The sequence below is a fragment of the Plasmodium cynomolgi genome, chromosome 1, assembly GCF_000321355.1.
Source record: "Plasmodium cynomolgi strain B DNA, chromosome 1, whole genome shotgun sequence".
Classification (NCBI taxonomy): Eukaryota; Apicomplexa; class Aconoidasida; order Haemosporida; family Plasmodiidae; genus Plasmodium; species Plasmodium cynomolgi.
Window position 1 is genome coordinate 456,005 of NC_020396.1, and position 16,773 is coordinate 472,777.

General features: G+C 50.6%; 4 protein-coding genes across 4 annotated transcripts; 2 read left to right on the top strand and 2 right to left on the bottom strand.

Moving 5' to 3' along the window:
* Positions 1-2,205: 2,205 nt before the first annotated feature.
* PCYB_011950 (DegP-like serine protease 1 precursor) lies at positions 2,206-5,326 on the top strand (the record flags this gene model as incomplete). The annotated part of the gene is made up of 5 exons (XM_004220701.1): positions 2,206-2,581; positions 2,829-3,156; positions 3,271-3,357; positions 3,644-3,883; positions 4,015-5,326. 5 exons carry the CDS (start codon positions 2,206-2,208, stop codon positions 5,324-5,326), a joined length of 2,343 nt encoding a protein of 780 aa, XP_004220749.1.
* Positions 5,327-6,709: 1,383 nt separating this feature from the next.
* On the top strand, positions 6,710-11,532 carry PCYB_011960 (hypothetical protein; the record flags this gene model as incomplete). The annotated part of the gene is made up of 7 exons (XM_004220702.1): positions 6,710-6,953; positions 7,048-7,353; positions 7,555-8,573; positions 8,663-8,875; positions 9,001-11,088; positions 11,208-11,239; positions 11,439-11,532. Exons 5-7 carry the CDS (start codon positions 9,001-9,003, stop codon positions 11,530-11,532), a joined length of 2,214 nt encoding a protein of 737 aa, XP_004220750.1. The 5' UTR covers positions 6,710-6,953; positions 7,048-7,353; positions 7,555-8,573; positions 8,663-8,875.
* A 989-nt stretch (positions 11,533-12,521) lies between these two features.
* PCYB_011970 (proteasome subunit alpha type 6) lies at positions 12,522-14,118 on the bottom strand (the record flags this gene model as incomplete). The annotated part of the gene is made up of 3 exons (XM_004220703.1): positions 13,748-14,118; positions 13,206-13,556; positions 12,522-12,877 (listed from the first exon to the last, which is right to left on the bottom strand). The coding sequence occupies exons 1-3, from the start codon at positions 13,821-13,823 to the stop codon at positions 12,522-12,524; spliced, it is 783 nt and encodes a 260-aa protein (XP_004220751.1). The 5' UTR covers positions 13,824-14,118.
* Positions 14,119-14,996: 878 nt separating this feature from the next.
* PCYB_011980 (hypothetical protein) lies at positions 14,997-16,315 on the bottom strand (the record flags this gene model as incomplete). Its single annotated transcript, XM_004220704.1, has 5 exons — positions 16,063-16,315; positions 15,791-15,910; positions 15,598-15,633; positions 15,329-15,394; positions 14,997-15,139 (listed from the first exon to the last, which is right to left on the bottom strand). Coding segments are annotated over exons 1-5 (615 nt in total), but the record flags the coding sequence as incomplete, so codon positions are not given.
* Positions 16,316-16,773: the final 458 nt, after the last annotated feature.

Here is a 16,773-nt window from a genome sequence, read left to right on the forward strand (position 1 = left end):
GAATAATCTGAGTAGATTTGTTTTAAATTCGTTACTGAACAACAACGATTATAGTATTGGGAATATCCAGGAGGATGAACAACTAATGAGTGCTATGCAGATGTCACTTGAGGAGAGTCAACAGTTAAATGAACAGAAAAATATTACTTCCCCGAGTGGTGCTGCTCACTCTCCTAATAACAACGACCTACCCACTATTGAAGAGATCGAAAATATGAAAGACATTGATAATGAGTTGAAGGAGGCCTTAATTTTATCTCTCAAGGAATACACGGAGAAGAACAAGTCGGAAAAGGTGGACAAGAAGGAGAGTGCCAAGCAGCAGGGAGGAGATGCGGAGTGCGAATCGAAGGGAGATGCGGGGTGCGAAGCGAATAACCCCCCGCACGGTAATCAGCACGCTAATCAGCACGGTAATCAGAACGCCCCCCCCCCTCCTCCAAATGAAAGCAACCCATCAGGAGAAAACCAACCAAGTGATGACACCCCCTTCGATGGAAAAGGTGAAGAAAATTTGACTCTCGGAAATGAAAACTATAAAAATAATTTCGACAATGGAGGAGACCACCATCAGACACAGATCGAAGAATCCAAAGAAAAAAAAGAAAACGAGAGCTACGAAAAGGTGTTCAAAATAGATAAGGAGGATGCTAATTTACAGGAAAACACTCAAGGAGGTGGCATAAATGAAAAGTCGTATAATTCGGAGAAAACCGTTTCCAAAGAGAATGAGGGGGCGGCTGTGTCCAAGGAGCACCCGGACGGAGGGGATGCTCCTTCGCCCATTCACATTCAGGACACCAGCTATATCTCCAGCATCCTGGGGAAGATTAACGCGAACGTTAATATGTTTATTGGTGAAGGAGCCGACGGGAAGGAGCAGCAGCAGGAGGAGGAGAAGGAGGAGGGGGAGAAAGAGGAGGGGGCGGGTCAGTAGCGCTGCGAAGCGGTTAGCAGTTGGCAGTTGGCAGTTGGCGGTTGGCAGTTGGCGGTTAGCAGCTGACAGTTAGCCGCTAACACGTAGCCGCTAACACTTAGCCGCTGATAGCGCTGGGAACTTGCCATGCCGCTCGCAGCTAATATGCGCTGCTTCTCCCCGTGCCTCTTTTTTTTTTTATTTTTTTTTTCACCTTGTGACCACCCTGTTCCAAACCAAGTCAACCAAGGAGAGCAGAGGTTAATGCGAACGTCCATGCACATCGAGTGTGCACCTGTTCATGCGGCCTTTTTTTTTTTTTTTTCCTCCAAAATGCAACTCGGTGCAGTGGAAGGAGCAGCAGCAGCACCCTCGCTTTCCACTGCATGCACGGGAAGAAAAAAATATATATGCCCTCACGTGTGCATACGTGTACACAGAGGATGATAACCCCCAGCAGACCTCTCCACTTGGACGTTGTCTCATGTGCATCGAACTGTCAACGCGGAGGGCGCACTAATCTGTTCACTCCAAACAAGGAAACAAAAAAAAAAATAAGTGGGCACTCGTGAGTGCATAACCGACCGGCCGGGTACCTTCCTCTCCAGTTTTACGAAAAAATGAAACTATCTCTGCTGAGTTACTCGTGTTGTGTGTCTGTCGTAGCGGTGATGATTATTCGCGGGGGGGGTACCCCCTGGGGCGGCTTCTTTATTTGGTGTGTTGCTCGGCGGATGGGTGAGCGGCCACCACCGACTGACGATATGAACTACGCACAGCACAACGCAGGGGAGTTACCAACACGGATTGGACAGAAGCTGGAACAGCATGCTCACATGGGTACAGAAACGAAGGGAGATGACTCCGAGTTTATATTCAATAAAAGCACACCAACTGATGGGAGTAAAAAAATCAACGTAGACCTCCCCTTGGTTAAATACGCCCCCGCGTATGTTAACTCCCTCCTGAATGATAAACAAGTGGCTAAAATGGGTGCACCCAGTGGAGAGAACAGGCTCTCCCGTAGTGATCAACACATGGGGGGTGATCTACACAGAGGGGGTGATCTACACAGAGGGGGTGATCTACACAGAGGAGGTGATCACCACCCAAACGATATCACAAAGGGTGAACGATTCGCTCTTTCGAAGCAACAGCATGAAGCCTCATATAGGGGTAATGCCGAAGGAGGTGAATATGCCAGTGAAAGGAACAACCAAGGTGGGGAGCAACCTCCCTATGGTACACCTAACACATGGAGGAGAAAAAAAAAAAACTTACACTACAGAATGAACCCAACAGAACACCATCTGATGGATTACTCACTAATGAAGGATAAGCAGATCCACAGAGGAGAGACGCTCAATTCGTATGTAAATAACATCGATGACCACAACTCCAAAAGGAGAATGCAACCCCGAGTAGGGAAACTCAAGCTCAGGATCAACAGGGATGATAAAAAAACGATAAGAGATACTCTCACCCCACAGGTGGTTAAAGTTATGAAGGAGTACCTACTGAAGGGGAGAAAAAAATATCGAAATGGCCAAATGGATCATTTGGGGGGTATATCCTCAGACCAGCTAGACAGAAGAGATGGTACGGGATGGGGGAGCAGCTGGAGTGGAAGTAGCAAAGTGAATCGTGTGTTGAGGTTCTTTCCAGGTAGGACCTTTTCCGGAGGGTTCACAATGAGAGGTTGCCTCAGTATGGCGGAGCTGTGTGCGAGTTTTCCCATTTGGATAGGACCCACGTCTTTGAGGCGAATCGGGCCCACGTCTTTAAGGCGAATTGAGCCCACGTTTTTAAGGCGAATTGAGCCCACTTCTTCAAGGCGAATCGGGCCCACGCCTTCAAGGCGAATCGCCCCCAATTCGTGCCACGCCTACCTCATCGACTCTCCCCCCCGCAGCGAACTTCGCACCCCACTCGGGAGACAACCAACGGGGAGCAGCCAAGAGGTCCATCATAAATGAAAAGCTGCACCGAAATTTGAAGCAAATAACGCTGGGCGCAGCTGGCAGCGGAGACGCAGATGGGGAACGTGCCGAGGATGCCAAGAAGGGTGCCAAGGATGCGAAGGACGCCAAGGATATCAAGGACGCCAGGGATGCCAAGAACAATGCCGAGGCAGGTGCGCTACACAACATATACAGAGGTGTCGTCAAGCTGTATGTAGACATCACTGAGCCGAGCCTTGAAATGATATGGAGTAACAGTCCCCCCAAGCGCGTCACCGGGTAGGATCCATACCCTCCGCAGGGGGGGTAGGCGGAGCCCATTCATTACCCTAAAAATTCACATTTTCTCCATAGGGACCACTCCTAACTACCTTCGTACACACCACTCTGCAGTTCCGGGTTTGTCATCGAGGGGGATCTCATCCTGACGAACGCGCACAACGTGGCGTACAGCACGAGGATCCTAGTGAGGAAGCACGGGTGAGGATGTGCGCCCCGTCAGAGATAGGGGTTCCCACTAGGGGGGTAACGCTGCTCAGGCGGCGGTGGTCAAAGAGGAGAGTCACTCGTGCGGGTACTTCTTCGCCCCTTCACCGCGTCACCTCTTCACCGCGTCACCTCTTCACCGCGTCACCCCTTCACCGCGTCACCTCTTCACCGCGTCACCTCTTCACCGCGTCACCGCGTCACCTCTTCACCGCTGCCCCCTCTTCACCGCTTCACCACTTCACCGCGTCACCATTTCACCGCTGCCCCCCCTTCGCAGGAGCTCCAAAAAGTACGAGGCCACCGTTTTGCACGTCGCGCATGAAGCCGACATAGCCATCCTGACCGTCTCAGACAGGAGTTTCTACCAGGACGTGAGTGCCCTGGAGCTGGGCCCTCTGCCCTCCCTGCGGGACGACGTCATAACGGTCGGTTACCCCTCGGGGGGGGACAAGCTCAGCGTCACCAAGGGCATCGTAAGCCGGATAGAGGTCCAGTACTACAAGCACTCCAACGAGAGGTGGGTCCCCGGCGAGGAGTGCACGCAGCCGTCGTTCGAGTGTGGTGCGTGTAGTAGGCATCCCTACGTATGGGGTGCCACCCCTTACCGCTTCGAGCCACCCCTCACCGCTGCCACCCCCCCCCTCGCAGACTCCTCCTGACACAGATAGACGCACCGATGAACCCAGGGAACAGCGGCGGACCAGCATTGGTAAAAGGAAAGGTGGCAGGAATTTGCTCTCAACTACTGAAGACGGCGAACAATACCTCATATATCATTCCCACCCCGGTGATTAAGCATTTCCTGCTGGATCTTCACAAATCGGGTAAGTACAATGGGTATCCATCCTTGGGGGTTAAGTATGTTCCCCTTGATAATGCGAACCTACGACGACTCGTGGGACTTACCGACTTGGAGAAAGGGAAAGCAGTGGAGGAGAACAGCGGTATTCTCGTTACTGAGGTGGACGAGGAGCAGATGCGGTATCAGCCAGCCGATGTGGACTACTGTGCTTACGCCGAGGGGGCAACCCAGGCAGAGGTGAGCACAGGGCAGGCATCTTCAACAGGGGCACATGCACTTGCAACGGGGGTGGACCCCTTTCCGAGAAGGCCCCCCACAGATGCACACTGCTACGGACTGAAAAAAAACGATGTGATTATATCAATAGATGGAACACAAATAAAAAGCGATGGAACGGCGACCCTACGAGGAGACGAGTCTGTAGACTTCCAGTTTTTGCTGAACGAAAAATATGTGCAGGACCTATGTACTTGTAGAGTTGTAAGAAAGGGACGTATCAAATCAGTCGTGGTTAGAGTGAGTAGGGTTAACTACCTAGTAAGGCAACACAACAGGGACGTTCGAAACAAATTTTTCATTTATGGGGGGGTCATTTTCACCACACTGACTAGGAGTCTCTACCCTGATGAGGACACGGACAACGTCGAATTGCTACGTCTACTGCAGTTTAATTTGTTCAAGAAAAGAAGAGGTGACGAAATCGTTATCGTGAAGCGTATCCTTCCGTCTAAGCTAACCATCGGGTTTAACTACACAGACTGCATCGTCCTCACAGTGAATGGCATACCTGTTCGGAGCTTGCAGCACCTTGTGGAGGTTATTGACAAACGGGACGGCCCCGCTGGGGGGGAGGCGGCGAACATGGCGAATGCGGCGAACATGGCGAATGCGGCGAACACGGCGAACACGGCGAGCACGGCGAACACGAAAGAGGTGCCCTCCACCTCGGGGAATGCCAATCCGTACCTCATGTCCACCTTAGAAAATGATCCTTTTTTGCACGTGCAGGAGAAGGATAACCTTCTGCACTTTCTCCTTCTCACTTCGAATGGGCAGCAGGTGCCACTTGTTTTACTCCGCAACGAGGTCCAACAGGAGTCCGCCGAAATTAAGCGAGTCTATGGTATCACTCGTGAGCGCTACTTGTACAATGGGTAGGTGTGCGCACTAGGTGTGCGCACTAGGGGAGGGTAGCAAAGGGGAGGAGGGGGGAAGGCGGCCTCATCCGTTTTTTTCCCACGTGTGTATAACAGCTTGCCTACATGGGTACATCTGCATAAGGTTACACCGTAAGGTGTGGAGACTGGCCAACAATCTATTGACCCCCCCTCCCCTCTCCCTATGAGTACGCCTCTCACTAGTGGAACACAAACGATAGCCTTTTCATCGTGAGACGGGGGGAACCCTAACGATTTAGAGAGTCTACGTAAGGCTCTTTCACCCTCGTGGGATGTGATGACATTTGTGTTATTGTTCACACATGGGTAACTAAACACAGGTGGGTGTCATAAGGCAGTTGCGACTTTGCACTATCGCTAATGCCAAATGGAGCGAGACGTAACTTTGCCTTCATATATGTACCTACCGCGGCGAATCTCATAGCTCGGGGACAGCAGCCCCTTGGTGTGGGGGTATTCTTCCTGGGCACGCGACACACGTGCGAGCAGTCCTCTCTCCTTTGTAGTATGCCCTTCCCCAGCGCGCCGCGCGCCGCTATTCCTGCTCTCTGCCTTCCGCGCTGGGAAGTGCGTCCTTTCGTCAGTTCATCCACTGACATGGTTATTCGATCACATGGTTATACCTCCGCATGGTTATGCGATTACACGGTTATACCTCCGCACTGTTATACCTCCGTATGGATATACCTCCGCATGGTGACAGCTTCGCGTGCCCCTTCTGAGCATCCTCTTTTTTTTTCTTTTTTTCCCCTTGCGCACTCTGAAGGGAAACGAACAAATTGGTATGCCCCCCAGGCGGAACTCCCCGACCACGCGTTGCGATGGGCTGTGGTGACATAATACCCCGCCGCGGAGGTGTCATTTTTTTTTTTTTTTCCCTTGTGGTCACATATTAGAACCAAGTTTGAACGGTGCAGGCCGAGAGGCAAAAACAAAAAGGAGAGCACCGCAGGGAGGAAGCAAAAAAGGAAGAAGCAAAAAGGAGCAGCAAAAAGGAGCAGCAAAAAGGAGCAGCAAAAAAGGAGCGGCAAAAAAGGAGCGGCAAAAAGGAGTATCAAAAAGGAGCAGCAAAAGGAGTAGCAAAAGGAACATGAATGCAGCTCAACAGAGCGGAACTTGAAAACTGCGAAACGAAGCTGAGTTAGCGAAAAGGTCCAAGCGAACGAAGCTTCTCACAGGTACAGAGCTGGGCCAAGCGAACGAAGCATCACATCGCGCAAATTCACCTGACTTGTGCAGGTAACTTGTGGAGAGATTTACTTCAGAGGGTACTTTGCGCAGAACACCTTTAGGAGGCATTTGTTTTTTCTCTCCTCCCCTTCCGTGACATAATCCCTTGTACGTTTCTCTGCCAAGTGGTAGGATGGTCAAAGCAGATGATAAGAAGGTCGGGAAGAAGGGCGTGCGAGCCCCTTCACGGAAGGGTACATCAAGAGGTAGAAAGAACAAATCAGGGGAGGTGATTCCTCAGGAGGAGGAATTGCCTGACCAGCAAGGTGGAAATGATGAAGCAGCGCACAGCAATATTCTCATCATAGGGGATGAGAATTTGACCTTTTCGGAGTTAGTAATTGATGCCTATCCGTCCGCCCACATTTACATAGCGAGTAAGTGCTCCCCTACGCGATGCCACTGGTACGCGGTGCAACTACTACGATGCCACTCCTACACGGTGCCACTTCATGCGCTTCTCCCCCGAAGGCACCTCCACCGAGTTAGAAATGGATCACCTGCTGCGAGACCTAGAGAAGCGCAAAAGGAGGAAGCTCCAGGACGAAGCCATGCAACAGGACGAAGCGATGCAACAGGACGAAGCCATGCAGCAGGACGAAGCCATGCAGCAGGACGAAGACGTCCCGATTGAGAAGACCCCCTTTTACTACACAAGGAAGTTTTTGAAGGAGCACGCGGACAAGAGAGTCTACGTCATTTTCAGCGCTAATTTGTTTTATTTGGGTTCGCACTTTCCGAATGGCTTCTTCGACACGGTGTTTTTGGTTCTCCCAGGTGAGGAGCGCTTCTGTGTGGCGCTACGTAACGGCGTTGTAACGTCGTTATGCCGATCTGTACGGGCGCCTCCACGTCTGTGCACCTCCTCATTGGTGTGGAAAGACGCACGGCTCCGTTCCTTCCCCCCATCCTGCCCATTCGCATGCCCATTCATATGCCCATTCATATGCCCATCCTGCTCATGCCCACTCCTTGCAGGCCTCTGCTACAGCATCCGGGAGACCGGACTCAAGTACAACGACAAGGTAACGGCACTTCGGATTTATTATTTTCTCATTTGTGTACTGATCGAAATTGTGCAAGTGTGCCAAAAGAATGCCGATATTCACGTATTTTGGACTACGGAGAAGTTAACCAAGTTTACTGATGATGAGGAGGAGCCTAGCGACTTGGTGGAGAAGGGAGAGGTGGACGATAAGGTGGACGACAAGGTGAATGAGGGAGGGGAGATCAAACGAGAGAGTATTCACGAGACATTAAATACCTTGAAGAATCTGATGTGCAGTGGCAAGGGGGAGGAAGAAGCAGGTCAGCAGGGAGAAGGTCCCGACGAGGGAGAGAACGTAGATGCTGTCGGGGAGGCGAATTGTGACGCTACCGAAGAACCGAATGGAGAAGCCGCAGCGGAACCGAATGGAGAAACAGCCGCGGAACCGAATGGAGAAAGCGCCGCCGATTTTAATGGAGAAAGCGCGGCCGACTTGAATGGCGACACTGGCGAAGGAGCGGTTGAGTCACAGGCGGACCCAGAACAAGAGAAGGAAAACGAGAGGGACAACGGTAGCACTCAAAACAAGGAGAAAACGACAGAGGAACCCATCGACGAACCCGCAGAGGAACCCACGGAAGAGCCAGCGGAGGGAGGGGGAGACGTGTGCATCAAACTGTCAAGTTACGCGAACATGTACGCAGAGGAGGAGGAGCCGGGGAAGGGTAGCGCCGGCGGGGAGGACGAGGAGGGTGCGAACAATGCGGAGGTGGGCAAGGATGGTAAGGAGAGCGACAAAGGCGAGGACGATGGTGATGGTGACGACGATGACGACGGTGATGACGACGACGATGACGACGATGACGACGACGACGACGATGACGATGGCGACGACGATGTGACTCGGTTCTCCCACCTCTTCGACGCGGAGGCGAAGAATAAAAACGACAGTCCCGTCACAGCAGAGGAGAAAGAAGCACGAGAAACGTCCGAAATAGTGACCTACGTGGTGCACTCTCCATACGGAGAAGAAAACGCAAAGGAAAAAAAAAAAAAGAGATGAATATTGCAAAGTTCCCGCTTCTATACCATATAGAGATAGAAAAGGTCATGAAATTATTTTCCTTCGATGAGCAGGATGAAGGAGAAGAAGCTGAGGAGGAGAAGGAGAAGGAGGAGGAGAAGCAGGAGGAGGAGAAGAAGGAGGAGAAAAAGAAGGGGAAGAAGAAGCAGAAGAAGGAGGAGAAGCAGGAGGAGGAGAAGCAGGAGAAGCAGGAGAAGAAGAAGGAAAAAAACCCAAGATGGACATAAGCATCATTGTCGACAAATACGTGCCAGTCGTTTATGGCAATCACTTTACGTATAATGAATTTTTGAGCAAGTGTGCATTTTTCTCCTTCGTTTTGAAAAGAAAAAAAGTTGTGATTCCTGAAGAGATGGCACTTATATTAGAACCGAACTTCACTCGTGAGTTCCCTGTGGAGAGTTACTCCTTTTTGAGAAGGAGATTTTTTCAAGAGTTCCATGAGAAGGTTAAGTCATGCACCACGATAAAGGATCAGTTGAGTCACATCAGCCAAATGCGATACAAGCTGTACGTACAGCACGTGAGGAGTAGCGTCTCTGCGGGAGGGAGGAGGTCCCATTTGTCCTATTATTTATTTCAGGCCGAGTTGAATAGCCAAATGAGGAGAGGGAGTCCGTGCGGGGAGAAGCCGGCCGGCGGTAAGGGGGCCACTGGTGAAGAAGCCCCCACTGGTGAAGAAGCGCCCACTGGTGAAGAAGCGCCCACGGGTGAAGAAGCCCCAACTGTTGAAGAAGCCCCTCCTGTTGAAGAAGCGCCTACGGGAGAAGAAGCCCCCACTGGTGAAGAAGCCCCCACTGGTGAAGAACCCCCTACGGGTGAAGAACCCCCTACGGGTGAAGAAGCCCCCACTGCTGACGCACCCACTGGTGAAGAAGCCCCCCCTGCTGACGCCCCCACGGGAGAAGAACCCCCCCCTGCTGACGCCCCCTCGGCGGACAAGCTGTGGAAATATATTTTCAGCCCCCTGGACTTCTTCCACGCGAGTGAAGACGTGAGTCCCTACTTCGAATACTACATAAAATTGAAGAAGAAGAAAAAAAAAGGGGGCCGTCGCTTGATATGTAATTTGTGTGTAAAATTTGCTAGCAGTAGAAAGAGCTACAGCAACGATTACCATCATAATAAAAAGTACACGAAACGGATGATGGGAGGGACTTACCGAAATAGCAGCTACTACCCCTCGATGTATGACATGAAGAAGAAGCCACCCCTTCTCCCAACTCCTCTAAATGAAACAACCAATGGGCACTCTGTTAAGGGTTCATGTGGACATGGTACGAAAGGTGGAGGGGGAACAAATACCGGCAAGGGAACAGGAGGCATGAGTAGTAAAGGAGGTCATCTCCTAAACAAGGGGTCACCCAATGGTGTATATAAACACTCCGTGCATAGCTCCAACTACGGATATAATCACCAGACATCCTATGGAAATCAAAACTATGGTAGCAGCAAGTATGGGGGAGGAGGAAGCTACGGAAGTGGAAGCAACTACGGAGGAGGCAGTTACGGGGGAGGCAGTTACGGGGGAGGCAGAAGCTACGGAGGAGGAGGCAGCTACGGAGGAGGAGGCAGTTACGGAGGAGGAGGTAGTTACGGAGGAGGCGGCAGCTACGGAGGTGGCAGCTACGGGAGTGGAAGCCACTACAACGCACACAACTACAGCTCCCACAATAAGTTTTACAGAAGTGACAAAATGGGGAGGAGCACCACAACGAACAGCTATGATAACAGGAGGGACGACAAGGGGTTGAAGTACAGCAAGAGTGACAACCAGCGATCGAATCGGAACTCCAGTAGTGCCTACCACAGTGGTCCCTACGGCAGCGGTGGGGGCGGTGGAGATGGCGGTGGCAGCGTGTCAAGCTTTCACGAGGCAAGCAGGGCGTACGGTAGCTCGGTGCACCACAGCAGCTATGGGTACAACAGGTCGGCGAGGAACATGATGCATAAGTCGAATGAGCGGGGCGACATGCGCGAGGAGTTAAGAAGTGACCCGCGAAGTGACCCGCGAAGTGACATGCGAAGTGACATGCGGAGCGATATGCGAAGTGATCAGCGAAACGACCTACGAAATGACCCACGAAATGACAGCAAAGGAGTCAAGCGAAGGAGAGATGACTCCTATGAGACGAGAAGGGGACTCGCACCGGAGAGCTACACCCATAAGCGCTACGAGAAAAGAGGAAGGAACAGTGACTACGATATGAAGAACCATATGGATGAGCGAAGGAGCGACAACCACCACCGGGGGTCTAAGATGAATGCGGAGATGCAGGATCCCTACGCGTCCACGAAGGACACCACCAGCAAGTACTACGACGGAAGGAACTACCCCATGAATAACAACGTGAACAATTCCGACAAGAATGCGTGGATGATGCCCCCCCCACCCCCAGGTGTACCCCCCGTGTACGATGGACAGGCCCACCAGAAAATGGTAAAACGAGCGTGAAGAAGCATTAGCAGAGTTGTCACTGTGTGGTTGCATGATAAGCTTCTCCCCCGTCTGCACTCACATTTGAAATTTTTTTTTTTTTTTTTTTTTTTTCTACCCAGACGAATTATTACACAGCGGAGGACTCCCAAATGTAATGGAAAGACCCAGAACGTGCGCCTGCACAGTTGCGTACCGTCGAACGCATCCACATGCGGAGTTCTCGCGGCTACATGAGCGCTTCTCACGGCTACATGAGCGCTTCTCACGGCTACATGAGCGCTTCTCACGGCTGCATGCCCACTTCTCATTTCCACATGCCCCCTTCCCACTGCCACTTCCTCCCACCGTAGCGAAAACGGATCCAACGGACTGAATTACAACTCGGGAGAGCTATACAACAAAAAGAGCCTATACTCACAGAGCAGGAGTTACAGGAATAACTAGAGGAGAGGGAGCTAATACCGGAACGGAAGAACCACTCGTTTCAGATTCCCTCCCCCCCGGATATGCTGCCCACTGTCGAGGTGCGGGAGGAGTTATACTTCCATCGCTCCTCTGCTTCTTTCTCCCAACGTATGAATTATTTTTTGCCTTTACATCACCATTTTGTTTCCAACGCCTGGGCGAGTATACATACCTATGCAGCTGTCATGAAAGGAAGCTCTCTGTCTACCCATTTTTTCCTTCTCACGTTGGGTTGGCAGCTGGGGAGTTCATATTGTAAGCAATCCCTTGTGTGTGTTGCTTTTCTTTTCGTGCCCTTCCCGTTCATGCCCTTCCTTTTCATGCCCCTCCTTTTCCTTTATTTTTTTTTTGCCCCTTGTTTCCTTATCACTAACAAGGTGCCCCATGTGGGCGTCTCTTTTTGAAAGCAGACAATAAACACGCGTGTGCACATATAGACGTACAAATGTGCACACAGAAATATGCATTTTTATATGTATGTATATATACCTATTTACTCGCATATTTACTCATTTATTCACTTATACCTGCGAGCAGCACCCCTTGTGGTGCGTCCGCTCTGAAATGAATGGTAAAAGCTGGACGGTCACCTGCTGGACGATCACCTGCTCGACAGTGTTCCTCTGTACACATGTAGTAATGTCCATCCATGGGTGCTCTGTTCACACAGATCGGTTGGCAAGTTGGGGAGCGTTTTTAAAATTATGACACAGGAAAGGGAAGTGGTACAAGAAAAAAAAAAAAAAGCAACGCAACGCAACGCAACACAACACAACGCAACATGTGCTCTGCGCTCTGCGCTCTGTGCTCACTCATTGCACACACAGCACTCTTGCGAAGAACGAGTGATGCGTAAAAGGAGCTGGGGATTTGCTCACCGATTGGCGGATTGGCCAATTTCCCGATTGCCCCGACAGACCCACTTGACCCGCTCGGCCCCTTGGTCAGACAGGACGACGCTCTACGAACTAATCCCGCTCCGCGATGAAGGTCAAATAGTTGTCGATCTCCTTCTCGCTGATTTGCGTAAAGTTGGGGTTCGCCTTCGAAACGATCGCCATTTCTATTTCGTTGGCCTTTAAGTCAAAAGCCAAAATGGTCTGCAGTGCTTCAATAGCCAAGATGATGGTGTTTTGTACATCCTCCTCTAACGTCTCTTGTTGTATTTTTTTCTTCCTCTTCTCCAGCAGCCTCTCCAGTATGCTTATGCTTTCTTGTTCCTTGTTCCCAATCACACACGCGCGGTACCCTGCGCAGAATCCCGACGGGTCGAACTTGAAGAGGCCCGGTTTGTTGTCCTCGCCCATGCCTATGATCATTCCGCCTTGGGAAAGGGAGGAGACGCGGTGAATAGGTAAAGCGGCGCAGCAGCACAGTGGTGAAGAAGTAAGAGGTACGTTGCCAGTTGCACGAGTGAAGCTTATATGGCAAAAAAAAAAAAGGACAAATTATGACCCGTTCATATTTTTTTTTTCTAAATAGCCATTTTGTCCACATTTTGGCTAGCTCACATGGACTAATCTTTTTTTCTTTTTTTTTTTTCTAAATGGCCATTTTGTCCACATTTTGGCTAGCTCTCACAAAGGGGTCATAATTTTACTCAGCCAGGAGAAGGACAGCGCGCTGTCCTTTTCCCCATCTCGATAACTTACTGCAAGCGTGCAGCCTCATGTAGGCGTGCTGCGTGAAGACCTGAATCTTGTCGCAAATATTCCTGCACAAGGTTTCCACGTTAACGTTGTGCCCATTGGAATACAAGAACTCGGCAGCCTCTATCCTAGCCTTATACACCATACTGAGGCAATCCCCCGGCATTCCTACCATGGAGCATCCGATTTCGTCGGTTATGTTGTAAATATTCGTGATGTTGTTGTAATCTAGTAGCTTGTCTTGCGAGATGTACTGCGTTGCCATTTTTTTTTGGGAAATGATTACGGCACAGTTTTCTCCTTTCACTCCGATGGAAGTTATGTTGGTGTTCTTCACTGCCTTGATGGCGTATTCTGCGTGGGAAGAGGTGCGGGTGGAGAGGTGCAGGTGGAGCGGTGAAGGTGGAGCGGTGCACGTAAAGCGACAGCGGTGGAGAGATCATACCGCGGCATGAAGCCGCGCGGGGAAGTGACAACACATCCGGGGTGCTTCTCCCCCGTTGGTGCACTTCTCCCCTTGTAAAAACTTGCGCGAGGGCACTTACCTATCTGGTAGAGGTTTCCATCGGGGGAGAAGATAGTCAGGTGCCTATCGTACATGCTCTGCGACTGTCTCACCATGGTGGCCGTTCTCGATCGCGATGAGTGAAGTGTGGAATGCTTTTCTTTTTGTATTCCTGCCGCTTCTTTTCTTCTCTTTACCGTCGTATGGGCAAAAAGGGCAGCAGTGGTGGAGGTGAGCCACGTGTAAAAGGTGACCTACACTACGTAAGCGGCGCTTGTGCTGTGCGTGTGAATGGAGCCGATCGAGCAGGTACTCCCCGTTGGTGTGCTTTCCCTTTTTGTATCTTCTCCCACACGTGTAAGCCTCGTATGGTTGCTTTATCTAACTCGCGCGAGTCAACTCGGCGGAAATTCCTCGTTCGGGCAGGTGGAAGGGAAAAAAGAAAAAAAAAGAAAAAAAAGGCCTCCTATATGAGTGACAAAATGGAGAAATGAAAAAAAAAAAAAAAAAAGCACATACGTGGGTCACAAAAAAGAACTGCTCATTATGCTAAACGCAGATCTGTGCACTGGCACTGTGGCTTGACAGTAAGCACATGAGAAAAAAAAAAAAAAAGTCGTTTTCGTAATTGTATTCGCTATGCAGTTGTGTATATGAAAAATGGAGTGAGGCACTTCTTCCTATCCTTCCATTAACCAAATGAAGCTTTTTTTTTTAAGCATTCGCTTTAGGGTGAGGGGGTAACACATACGTACACCCCTGCATGAACGGGATAATGACATACGTTTTCGCGGAGCCTTTGATGATGACACATGATGTGCACATATAATACGAGTTTTTTTTTTTTTTTTGGAGAGTGGTAGTAATAAAAACGCACTTGGAAGTATCACTCAGTTGAGGTGTAGTACCTACTCTCTCCTTTGGAGTGACTTCCCCTTTTTTTTTTTTTTTTTTAAACCCACTTTCGTTGCAACGTGGAAAGATGAAGAAAGTTCAGGAGCTTCTAGCCACGTGTGATGAAGAATACGGTTGGTGGGTGTGCCCAGCTGGGACTTGCACCGCCAGGGGGGACATCTCCCTTCTTCCCCTCTCATTAATAAAAAAAAAAAAAAAAAAAGGAGCACAGTGTGCTTATGTAGCTGTGAGAACGTAGAAATATATGATTGTGTAGTTGCCTCCGCGAAGGCACGAAGTATTATTTGCAGTCGGTGGATGGGAAGGTGAAATAGGTGGGCAGGTGAGCAGAGGGACAGGGGACACACCTCCCCCCCCTCTGTGCTCTCTCCTTTCACCGCTGAAGCAGGTGCCGGAACAGCATATCGACATTTCTCAAGCTGTTCACACGCGCCTCCCTAATGAAGGCATAGAGTATCTTCTTTCCCATTTCTTGTATGTACATGCGCATGAAGTTTTGATAAACCTTGTTCTTTAGCTGCGTTGTGGGAGGAGGAGGAGGTGGGGGGAAAAACGTGACACGGAGTGTGTCGTAAAGGAGGGGAGCTGGGCAGCGGTCACGTAGCAGCGGTCACATGGCAGCGCCATAAGGGCGAAGTGGCACGCGATCACTTAGTTGCTCCGACGCAGTTGCCGCCTTGCAGTGGCGACAATCCAGTTGACCTACCCGAAAGCTTATGTAAAAGTCGACGTTGATGCAGCCCGTTTTTTCTTCAATGATCCATTCTGTGGTCTGACAGGGGGGGGAGGAGAAGCAATGGGGGAGATGCAATGGGGTCGAAGCAAAGGGGGCGAAGCGACTATGGCATGTGGCATCGCTGGTGGTGTAGCCATCGAAGCGGTATTCATTCCTGTAACACCGGCTTGACGTAGCACCAATTGTCATACCACTTGGGGTGAAATTTTTTTTTTTTTTCTTTCCCTATTTGTGCATACCAAGTGATTAAACAGGTTCGTGTCTGCGCTGGAGACCTGAAAAAAGGGGAGGGAAAAAAAAAAAAAAAAAAATAGAGAGCAAGGAGAGCAAGCTTAATGGACACTTCGTTAAAAGGTGCATCCATCTAATGTTCCACTCGAAAATCCCTTTAGGGGTATCCCAACCCCTTGGTGTCTCATTTGCAACCCCTACCTTGACGGTGGTAGGCACCTTGAACCGAATGACTGAGTCGTATGATTCCTTGAAAAAGAGATTCTCAATTTGGAGGAAGGCCCTGAAGTGCTCCTCTGCCTTGTCCGTTATTTTGCTTTTCTGCGATGGGGGAGGTGAGACGATAGGGGGTTGACTAGTCATGCACTGCTGGGGGGTTCGCTAGCCATGCACTGCTGGGGGTTCGCTAATCATGCACTGCTGGGCGGTTGCCAGGATTAACCCCTCGGTGCAGGCACAACAGTGCACCTTACCGTGACGTAGGGTAGAAAGTGGCTATACCGATCTACATTCAGAACGGTGTAGAAGAACACATGGCTTTGGCAAATGACATCGAGGTTCTTCCGATATATTATGTCCTCAGTTGGAGTCCAAATTTTGTTGCTAAACAGGGAGTAGCTTCTTCTACAGGTGCAGCAGCTGCTACTGTCGTTCATTAGACTTTTGAGGAGTACCTGGCTGGGTGCGTTCTTCTTGGCAATTTGGCCAAGCGGCGTCCCCCTCATCCTGTTCTTGGGAGGGGAGAAGAGGGGAGGCGCTAAAAAAAGGCAACCCACCACGTGTGAGCGGTACTCCATGTACCCACTTGCGTGCGCCCAGCTGCTTGAAACGAGCTAAGTGTCCTTCTCGTGCGGGAAGGGCTCCTCAACTGCGACTCGCCGTCTGATCATCCTTTCGAAATGGGGACACAGCCCTGTGGGAGGCCTACCTTGGAGGTGCTCTCTCCCCTTCACAGTAATGTGCAGATGTCACGTAATGAAATGCCACGTGCTGGAGATATCCATCGCCTTCGTGGCAACTGCACAGCTGTAACGACTGGGAGAAGGTTCGGAGATCCCCATCCGTCCGGGAGTCCTTCACCGTCGTGTGCTTTTGTTCCTCTGTGGGGGGGAGATCCCATGTGGAGCACTGATCATACGTGTGCTCATGGCTACAACACAAAATGCCCTCCCCAAAAAGCACAC